At 32.7% G+C, this 11,755-nt stretch overlaps 1 protein-coding gene across 1 annotated transcript; it reads right to left on the bottom strand.

The window, feature by feature from the left end:
• Window positions 1–5,809: 5,809 nt before the first annotated feature.
• On the bottom strand, window positions 5,810–7,449 carry LOC126264325 (uncharacterized). Its single transcript, XM_049961818.1, has 3 exons — window positions 7,322–7,449; window positions 6,160–7,194; window positions 5,810–6,027 (listed from the first exon to the last, which is right to left on the bottom strand). Exons 1-3 carry the CDS (start codon window positions 7,359–7,361, stop codon window positions 5,810–5,812), a joined length of 1,293 nt encoding a protein of 430 aa, XP_049817775.1. The 5' UTR covers window positions 7,362–7,449.
• Between the last annotated feature and the right edge of the window lie 4,306 nt (window positions 7,450–11,755).

Raw genomic sequence — 11,755 nt, 5'->3', positions numbered from 1 at the left:
GTACTACCCAGTTCTTACTACATCTGTTCCTCAGCAGCTTAAGTCAGCTACAAATCGTAAATATATATCATCCTTCAAAAGAAATAATGCTTGAAGACTCTTATCCAGAAGTACCAGTGCAGTCAACAATATCTCCAACCTTATTTTTGAATTCGTAAGAAGCAATCCCTGTAGAATCGAGTTTAAATGTGCCAAATGAGCTACTTATTTCCTGTAATTCTTATGAAGACCAGTAAGTGTGACTACCATGACTTTTATGAGTACACAACCAAGAGGCCTTAAAAAATGAGAAGGTGTACCACAACGAGAAGAAACAGAACAGAACAAGAACAAAAAGAGGCAAAACTGGAAGACTATGAGGAGTACGACTAACCCTCTTGATAACATGAAATGATGCCTAGGCAAGAAACGAAGGGTACTTTGAAGTACTCCATGTTCAGTAGAATAGGATCAGATGGTAAACAATACGTCGTCCTCTTAATAAAACACGGTGGAGGAAACGTTTTGGTTTGATTTTCCTTTTCTTGATATGGTAGAAAATTATCGGTAAAATCGACGTTTCATGTGTAAAAATATCATGAGAGATGTGATGAAATCATTTGCCATGATAATGATCCAAAGCATGAACGAAAGTTGTTCAAAACTTGTTGAAAGATAATCATGTTGATGTTCTCGATTGGCCAGAGCAAAATCCGAATCTAAATTCAATTGAAAACTTAGATTAAAAACCGAAAACCATCAAATTAAATGAATTGAGGTTATTAATTGAAGAGTAGTTTCAACGAATTAAGGATACTCAACAAAATGTTAACAATTTTTTTTAAGTTATGTATAAATTATTTAATAAGTATATATTTTTTAAATGTATAATATTTCTGTGAGGAGCCTCATTGGTCATTTATTTAACATTTAATTTAAGTATAAATTAATATTATTTAGGTTCAAAATGAATAATTATAGAAAGAATATAATGTAATTAAATATAAAATTGTTTCAATACATATAATTTTCTCTGGTCATTACTGTACATATAATTTTTGTAAAACCTTAACGATATTTACAACAAACTCGCGAATAAAATTATATTTATTTAACAACAAAACTTTGATACCAAAATACTGATAAGGAAATACTCAAACATTAACATAAAATATTCCACTGTTATGAATTATAGTAACAGTTAAATTTTTATAGATTGCAATTAGTCACATGGAAAAGGAAACCTAATATACAAATGCAATAGAAAATATGGGGTAGATAGAAAGAAGATACGGTTAAATTGCTGGATTTAACGTTGTCCTTTGGGACATTAGCGTAGAAAATGACATGAAAAAATAATTCAGAAGTAAATTTCCTGTTACACATCAAAGTTACCCATCATGGAACACTGGTTTTATATATAATTTATTTTGCTAAATTAGTTAATTGTTCTACAAACTAGCTTTTGTGATAAAATAATATAATTTTGTGGCCTGCTAAAATGACCTGAATTGAAGTTCAATTGGACGGCACTGGACATAGCATAGCCTCATAATGTTCATCCTATCTCTCATTTCGATCTACAATTAAGCACGATACACCTAGAGTATAAAAAGGCAGCAAACATAAAGCTTCGCATTTGAAATAATATTTTATTAAAATTACATTAGTAAATTTGCCCATGTGTTCAAAACCGTCTGGCTGGAAATTGTACCATTCAAGGTTGGCACAACAACAAAAAAGAATAATAATCACAATTTATTATTCATAATATTTATCCAATCAATATTCCTCGTACACTTCATTTTCGAAAATTGTGTTTTTATTTGCCTAATACTGATAGAATTGTGGGTCTGTTATTACTTCCATTCAGTTAATATAAATTATTCACTTGGACTTGTGTTTTCCCTGGGCGTTTAACGCGGACAAAAGAAATGTCACTTGTATAAATAAACAAAGGACTATCTGGAAATAAAACTTTGGCAAGCATCCTAAAAAAATCCGGCTCTGCCAGTTTTAGACCATTTGAGAACAAATATGTGATATATCATGCCAGCAGTTACACGATTATTATTAACACAAGCCCCGGAATAAAATCGCACTCGAAGCTGGCCATTCTTCCAAAATAATCGCTTGCATAATGCGACAATGCGACACGGGAGTATCAGTTACCACGAACGAAATAAACGGTGTGGTTTGCCCTCAAAAGCAATTATCCCCAATTAGCAGTAACGTGTGATGTGGCGTTGATTTTTATTCAAAGCAGCAAAGATAAAATTCGTGCAGGAAATATCCAACGCCATACGGAAATAATCAAGTTCCGACCCTAAATTCACACGCATTACATGAAAAATTCATCGTTGGGGTGGAATTAAAAGTTTTCTCCGGCACTTGGCTTGTTAACGTTGTAGGAAATTGGTGAGCACCATTAATGTAATAAAACAGCAATTAAGGCATTATTTATTAAAACCTCACGTTGCGTGCGTCAAACGTCGGATTGCTAGAAAATTTAAGAAACAATTCCACCCGCAATCGTCACCAATCATCACGTTACTTGTTGCGACATGCCGTTTTCTATCGGGCTTATTTTCGATTCGGTGTTTGTACACAAGGGACATTTTGTGCGTCTATAAATAAATTATTAAATTTAAATGAAGCTATACAACTGCCACTTTGTAATTTTTTTGAAAGTGCTGCGTAGGTTCTTATTTTATATCATCGTTTCTTGGCACCAATTTCCTGGCATTCTTGCAAATGTTTCAAAATCCCATGTGAAATAAATCACAATTCAAAATGAAAATATCTATGTTTTATCAAAGTGTATGCATATTTACAGACAATACAAACCCACACCAAGTGTTAATAAATTAATTAATAGTCAAATTAGTCTTTTAAAAATGTGATGTACTTCACTCAGATCATGAAGTTCTTGTACAATATCATTTCCACTAGCTACACTTTCGTACCAATCACTGTAAGCTGAGCCAGTTGGAGTACCGTAAGTTGTACGAATTTCTTCATTCCCATTCGATGGCCCAAAACCTAAAATATGTTAATATCACTTTTCGAACACATCTTAGACTAGATTCCAAAATTACTTAATTATTACTGGAGGAATTTGATATTGTATTAAAAACACAGTCCTTATACTCTTCGTTTAGTGGTAACAAAGTAACAAAAAATATCAGTACTTATCCTGTGGTATTACTAGGTGTAATATTTGAAGCAACAGTAGTACCATTCAGAATATTATTAGTCTGTGTAGTTGAACCACATAAGCTAGAAGTAGTTGTGGTGGTAGTTTCTTGTCTCGGCCTCATTTTATGTTATCAAAAGCATTAGTCATACTCATCATAGTCATCCAGTTCTGCCTATTCTTGTTTTTGTTCTTGTATCTGTTTCTTTTTTAAGGCCTCTTGGTTGTGTACTCATAAGAAACAAAAAATGTCAGTACTTTCCTTAACCTGTGGTGTTACTTGTTGTATTATTTAGAGCAACAGTAGTACCATTCACAATATTAATAATCGTTGTAGTCGAACCATATGTGCTAGAAGTAGTTGTTGTGGTAGTTTCTTCCTTAGACCTCATTTCATGTTATCGAAAGGGTTAGTTGTACTCATCCAATGCTGCCTCTTCTTGTTCTTTCCTGGCAAATGTTTCAAACTCCAATGTGAAATAAATCACAATTCAAAATGAAAATATCTATCAATATCAAAGTATATGCATATTTACAGACAATACCAAGTGTTAATAAATTAATTAATAATCAAATTAGTCTTTTAAAAATGTGATGGACTTCACTCAGATCATGAATTTCTTGTACAATATCATTTCCACTAGCTTCACTTTCGTACCAATCACTGTAAGCTGAGCCAGTTGGAGTACCGTAAGTTGTATGAATTTCTTCATTCCCATTCGATGGCCCAAAACCTAAAATACGTTAATATCACTTTTCGAACACATTTTAGGCTAGATTCCAAAATTACTTAATTATTACTGGACGAATTTGATATTGTATTAAAAACACAGTCCTTATACTCTTCGTTTAGTGGTAACGAAGTAACAAATAATATCAGTACTTATCCTGTGGTATTATTTGGTGTAATATTTGAAGCAACAGTAGTACCATTCAGAATATTATTAGTCTGTGTAGTTGAACCACATAAGCTAGAAGTAGTTGTGGTGGTAGTTTCTTGCCTTGGCCTCTTTTTATGTTATCAAAAGGATTAGTCGTACTCATCATAGTCATCCAGTTCTGCCTATTCTTGTTCTTGTTCTTGTATCTGTTTCTTTTCGTTGTGGCACATCTCATTTTTTAAGGCCTCTTGGTTGTATACTAATAAGTAACAAAAAACGTCAATACTTACCTTATCCTGTGGTGTTACTTGTTGTATTATTTGGAGCAACAGTAGTACCATTCACAATATTAATATTCAGTGTAGTCGAACCATATGTGCTAGAAGTAGTTGTGGTGGTAGTTTCTTCCTTAGACCTCATTTTATGTTATCGAAAGGGTTAGTCGTATTCATCCAATGCTGTCTCTCCTTGTTGTTTCCTGGCAAATGTTTCAAACTCCCATGTGAAATAAATCACAATTCAAAATGAAAATATCTATGTTTTATCAAAGTGTATATTTACAGACAATACAAACCCACACCAGGTGTTAATAAATTAATTAATAATCAAATTAGTCTTTTAAAAATGTGATGGATTTCGCTCAGGTCGTGAATTTCTTGTATAATGTCATTTCCACTAGCCTCACTTTCGTACCAATCACTTTAAACTAAGCCAGTTGGAGTACCTTAAGTTGTACTAATTTCTTTAATCTCATTCGATGGCCCAAAACCTAAAATACGTTAATATCACATTTGGAACACATTTTAGAATAGATTACAAAATTGCTTAATTATTATTGAAGGAATTTGATATTGTTATAAAAACACAATTCTTATACTCTTCGTTTAGTAGTAACAAAATAACAAAAAATATCAGTTCTTATTCTGTGGTGTTACTTGGTGTAATATTTGCAGCAACAGTAGTACCATTCACAATTCTAATAGTGTAGTCGAACCACATGAACTAGAAGTAGTTATGATGTAGTTTCTTGCCTTGGCCTCATTTTATGTTATCGAAAGGATTAGTCGTACTCATCATTGTTATCCAATTCTGCCCCTTCTTGTTCTTGTACCTGATTCTTTTCGTAGTGGTACACCTTCTCATTTTTAAGACTCCTTGGTTATATACTCATATGATTCATCGTAGTCACATTCACTGGCACTCTCTTCATAAAAACTTACAGGACTATTGGGCTGAAACTTTCTTTTGGGTTTTTTCATGATGTATTCCTCATAACTTTTGTAATAATCATCGGTGGTGGTGGTCTTTCTTATTTTGATTTATTTCATTTTATTTGAGTAATACTTTTACGTTTATCTTTTCTGGTACTTCTTTTCTGCTATCCTGTCTGAACTCATTGGTCACTTTTTGTCTTTTAACACAACCTGGATTCTACAGAAATTGGTTCTTACGAATTCCAAAATGAGGTTGGAGATATTTTTGACTACACTGGTACTATATATATATTTACAATTTGTAGCTGACTTGTTAAGGGTGTGGTGTATCTGAAGAGCAGATGTAGTCAAAACTGGGTAGTACTGCGAACTGAGTGTTACCAATTACTGGGAATTCTTGAAAACATTTTAGTCTTATGTGAAATAAATAAATCACGATTTAAAATAAAAATATCTATATTTTATCAAAATATATGCATATTTACAATATACAAACCCACACCATGTATTAATAAATTAATTAATAATCAAATTAGTCTTTAAAAAATGTGATGAACTCCAATCAGGTCATGCACCTTTTGGACAATGTCATTTCTAGTAGCCTCACTTTCATACCAATCACTGTAATGGGCGTGGTACTGCGGATAATTTGGTGGACCGTACGAAGGTCGTGGAGGACCATACGCTGCTCCATTTTGACCAGTTGGGGGACCATAAGTTATACTAATTCCTTCATTTCCATTCGATGGACCGTAACCTAAAATACATTAATACCATTTTTAAAGACAGTTTAGATTAATTAAACTACTCTAAAAGACTAGACATCTTAATTAGTACTGAAGGAATTCAAAATTTAATACTTATCAAAACAAACAATATCAGTACTTACCATACCCTGTGGTGTTGCTTGTTGCATTGTTTGGAGCAACAGTAGTACCGTTCATAATGTGAGTAGTTTGAGTAGTAGTCGAACTACTTGAGCTAGACGCAGCTGTGGTCGTAGTTGTAGTTTCCGTGGTAGTTTCTTGCCTAGGCCTTATATTAATGTTGTCGAAGGGGTTTCTGTAATTAAAACCGTAGTCGTACTCGTCGTAGTCATCCAGTTCTTGCCTCTTCTTGTTCTTGTTCTTGTATCTGTTCCTCCTCGTTGTGGTGCGCCTCCTCTTTTTGTACGGCCTTCTGGTGGTATACTCGTACGATTCCTCATAATCATAGTCGTATTCACTGGCACTGTCTTCGTACGAACTTACAGGGCGTTTCGGCTGTGATTTTCTTTTGGGCTTTTGCGTGGTGTACTCCTCGTAACTTTCGTAATAGTCTTCGGTTGTGGTGGTCTTCCTTCTTTTGTTGTTGTTGTATTTCTTCTTATTGGGATAGTATCTTTGGGTTCCTCTTTTCTGTTTCGGTCTGTAAGTTGTGGTAGTTCTTCTTTTGCTATTTTGTCTGAACTCCTTAGGCACTTTTTGTCTTCTAACACTTAAACTAGATTCAGCAGGGATTGGCTCTTGCAGATCAGGGAACGAGGTTGGTGGTATTGTTGACTGCACTGGTACTTCCGGATAAGAGTCTTCTATCACTACTTCATTTGAGGGATCGTGTATATTTACGATTTGTTGCTGACTTGCTAAGGGTTTGTCTAGGTGGTGATGGTGATGGTGTATCTGAGGGGCAGATGTTGTCAGAACTGGGTAGTACTGCGAGTTATCATAAGAACTGGGTTGCCAGTTACTGGGTTTGAAGTCTTCGTGACTGTAGTAGTTTTCATATCGATTCCAATAATTCGGTGGTTGATTGTAGGCTAATTTCAGGGAACCAGTTGGTGTGAATCTTGCTGTGATTGGAAGAGCTAGGAGGTTCGCTAGAAATGCACCCAACAATGGACCATAAAACTTTGGATGGCGATTGGACATTTGTTTATCAGTTGCTAGAAACATAAAATATGATCAATTTCAGTTGTTTTAAAGAGATTTTGACAAACTTAATCGGGTACTTAGTCCAAAATGCAAAATTTCCAAAGTACCACAAACTATAGTGATGAATAATATACTCACATGAATTGTTTAAATTAAGAGCAGCTGAAATTACTAGCATATTCACCAAAACCCAACTGACATTTTTCATGATTCTGTGTTTTAAAGAAAACTAAAACTGTTTGAAAGCGAAGTCGGGAAAGTAACGTCAATGCGGGTTCATTTGCAAATAGTACCCTTATGATTTTTGTTATTAAGCCATATTGAACCTATTTTCATAATATCGCATAATGAGCTAACTGCACTAGTTTTTATTTCATCTAGCGATTTGAAATTAAAACTTTTACATATGAAACGCTGTGCCATCTATGCGGAGAAACTGACACTATCAAAGCTTGTGCATAGTAAACTTTAATCTTGTCGATTATGCGAATGAACCAAATAATAGTGGTCCACACAAAGTATAGTATGGTACAAGTAAAACACATTTACTTATATAATTAATTATTAGTTGACATGAATTAATACATTTTTACTTAACGTTTAATTTTGTCTGTTTTACTGACAATAAGTACAATAAGTACTGTGAAATCCTTCGAGTTATTTTCAGTAATTTGATGTATTTCGATGTGCAGCAACCTAATAAGTCCCCTGAAAAGAAAATCAATCTTGATGCTTTTGTAAGACTAAGAGCATTTATAATCTTATAGAGGGAAAAGTATATTTTACACAGCAGTCGTACACTTTAGTATAAGGGAAAAGCCTTTATTAAAGGGTTAATTTTATTATCAACTCGCTGTCTATCTATGAGAAATTATTTAAAAGAATTCTTTGATCAGAACCGTCTTTTATGTCATACTTAGGAGCTTTTTAGATTCATTATACAGGTAAACGATTTGGCAAGATATCGATTGCTTTCAAAAAGAATTTTTCTTTTGTTGAAATTTAGAAGCGAAATTAGTCAGTAACTAAAGTGAGTGAGAGCCAGGATAACGTAATAAATAAATTACGGAGTTGTTTGTGATAAATTAATTAACTATCAAGTTTCTTAATTAGGTCCGTGATTGAATTGATGTAGTCTAGTAACCATAGATTAATTGAGTTATATGAATTCGATTTTCAGGATATTAATTATCCTTTGAAGCGTAAAAGTGCATCCCAATTAAAAGGACATGCCATTTAGTATGTTTGCTTTTTTCGGATAACCCCCTAAATGGAAATGAAATCAGCGAAATCCTTTTATCTCCTAATTCTATCCGCAACGTTGGGGTGAGACGACGACGGGAAACGCTCACCCCAACCGATAATGAAGTCATTCTCGACTTTTTGCTTATTATTGCTTTATACCAATGATATCACTCTGTACAGTCGTTTCTACAATTCGATAAGTATTATTGGTGTCTTTTAATGGTTTCAATTTTTCGCCCGACTATGTTTCCTCTTGCTTAAGATTTATTATTACGCACGGAAATTAACTGGTTTAAATATGACGATTTTTGCATTTATAGCAGTTTAACCGAGATACTATTAAGACTCTAATGGTATACATTTTAAAATACATTTGGATAATGTAATAGAAATTTATCCAATAATACATATAAAGAAATCTTTGGTTTAATTAACTTATTTGTACTCGTTTTGTTGTAAGAACAACCAACAATGTTATGTACAGGAGTGTTTTTTATAGAAATATATGCAGTGGTGACCACAGAAATAGACCACTAATTAATGTTAATTAGAAAATATGCACCACTAATTAAATGCATTTTATATTGTTTAAAATAATTACGTTATATTCTTTCTACAATTCTTAATTTTTTAACTAAACCAAAATAATTTCTACTTAAATTAAACAAAATAAATGACCAATATGGCTGCTCATAGAAATCACACACATATATAAAATATATTTATTAAATAATTTATTTTATAACATAAAAAAATTGTTAATATTTTGTTGAGATATCAACGATGATGGTTGGAAATTAACGGTCTATTTCACCAATAAGTTTTTCTAATGGTCCTATACCATGCCAAGAAAGGGAACCCCAAACCATAACGTTTCCTCCATCGTGTTTCAGTTTTTCTAACGTATCTAAGGTCCAAACTTTGATTTGCAGGACGACCAACGTAGTCGAACCACATGAGCTAGAAGTAGTTGTGGTGGTAGTTTCTTGTTTAAGCCTTATTTCATGTTATAGAAAGGGTTAGTCGTATTCATCAGTCATCCAATTATGCCTCTTCTTCTATACTTTCCTGGCATTCTTGCAAATGTTTCAAAAACCTATGTGAAATAAATTTCAATTCAAAATAATAATATCTATGTGTTATCAAAGTATATGCATATTTACAAACAATACAAACCCACACCAAGTGTTAATAAGTTAATTAATAATCAAATAAGTCTTTTAAAAATTTGATGAACTTCACCCAGGTCATGAATTTCTTGTACAATATCATTTCCACTAACATCACTTTCGTACCAATCATTGTAAGATGAGCCAGATGGAGTACCTTAATTTGTAGTAATTTCTTCATTCCCATTCGATGGCCTAAAACCTAAAATACGTTAATATCACTTTTCGAACATATTTTAGACTTTACAATCCAAAATTACTTAATTTTTACTGAAGAAATTTGATACTGTTATAAAAACACAGTTCTTATACTCTTCGTTTAGTGATAACAAAATAACAAAAAATATCAGTACTTATCCTGTGGTGTTACTTGGTGTAATATTTGGAGCAACAGTAGTACCATTCACAATATTAATAGTCTGTGTAGTCGAACCATATGAGCTAGAAGTAGTTCTGGTGATAGTTTCTTGCCTTGGCTTCATTTTATGTTATCGAAAGTATTAGTCGTACTTATCATAGTCATTCAGTTCTGGCTATTCTTGTTCTTGTTCTTGTATGTTTCTTTTCATTGTGGTACACCTTATTTTTAAGGCTTCTTGGTTGTATACTCGTCAGATTCATCGTAGTCACTTTCTTTTGGGCTTTTGAATGGTGTATTCCTCGTAATTTTCGTAATGATCAACGGTGGTGGTGGTCTTCCTTCTTTTGATGTTATTGTATTTCTTTTAATTTGAGTAATACGTTCCTCATTTCTATTTCGGTTGATACATTGTAGTACTTCTCCATTTGCTATTCTGTCTGAACTCATTGGTCACTTTTTGTCTTCTAATACAGAAACTGGATTCTACAGGGATTGGCTCTTACGAATTGGAAAACGAGGTTGGAGATATTGTTGACTGCACTGGTACTGCCGGATAAGAGTCTTTAATCATTATTTCATTTGAGGGATGATGTATATTTACTGTTTGTAGCTGACTTGTTAAGTATATGGTCTATTTGAGGAGCAGATGTAGTCAAAACTGGGTAGTACTGTGAGTTATCATAGGAGCTGAGAGTTACCAATTACTGAGAATTCTTGAAAGCATTTCAAAGTCTTATGTGAAATAAATAAATCACGATTTAAAATAAAAATATCTATATTTTATCAAAATATATACACATTCCAAAATACTATTCTTCAAAATTCTGGAGGATAATTAATATATTTTTCTGCAAACTTTAGTTTTATTCGAATATTCTCTTTTGATACCAATGGCTTCTTTATTGAAATACATCCTTGCACGCTTAGTTCATTCAGTAGACGTCTGATTGTTCTACTAGACTCACTGAGTTAATTTTTTATGTGCCTAGTAAACAAGAAAGGATTTTGTTTATTAATTCTTCCAAATTGTCTGTTTATTATTAAAGGAATTGATTTTTGTTAGGAAATTCCCTTATTGTATTTTCAATTAAGTGTGTGTTAATAACATTGTAAATCATTTTTTGGGAGTATTTTAAGTTTTTAGCAATGCCAAGAATAGAAACCTTGGTGTTTCATGTTAATAGTTTTTTCTCTCTTCTCTGGAGTGAAATGTTCCTTTCTTCCTCACTGAAAGTGAGTTATTCAACAAAACACTATAAATCCTTCTAAGAATATATTCTCACTCTTAAGAATATTATTAAATAGTGGGACATATAAATCAGCGTTATTTTTAAAGGGATGACAAAAAAGCAAAAAATAGATAGAAATATATTTTTTATATTGATTGGATAAAATTTCAATTAAATCTTTGTTATGCTATTTATCTGGTCATGTTAACACCCTTTTTATATAGAATTTTAATAAAAAAGGAGGCTTTAACATCAGAAGAAGAGGTAGACCCTTCTATAGATTAAAAAAAAAATAGGGTAGAAGTATTCCAGTCCCCTCAAATAAATCGACTGACTCATTCAAAAGTCAATAAAATGTTATTATAGATATAATATAATAGTTAGTTCATCTCTAAACACAATGTACACAACGAAAATGCGTGAACTAAAACGGTGTACCAGGAAAATCGTCTCGGATACGTCATGAACTAAATATACATATAATATACATGAGTTTACGATAAATTTTTATCTAATCGTAGAATTTCATCAGCAACTTCAGTACCTGCGAGGCAGTGCTCGTGTTCAC

The sequence above is a fragment of the Aethina tumida genome, chromosome 1 (genome assembly GCF_024364675.1).
Source record: "Aethina tumida isolate Nest 87 chromosome 1, icAetTumi1.1, whole genome shotgun sequence".
Classification (NCBI taxonomy): domain Eukaryota; kingdom Metazoa; phylum Arthropoda; class Insecta; order Coleoptera; family Nitidulidae; genus Aethina; species Aethina tumida.
This window is presented reverse-complemented; position numbering and strand designations above follow the sequence as displayed.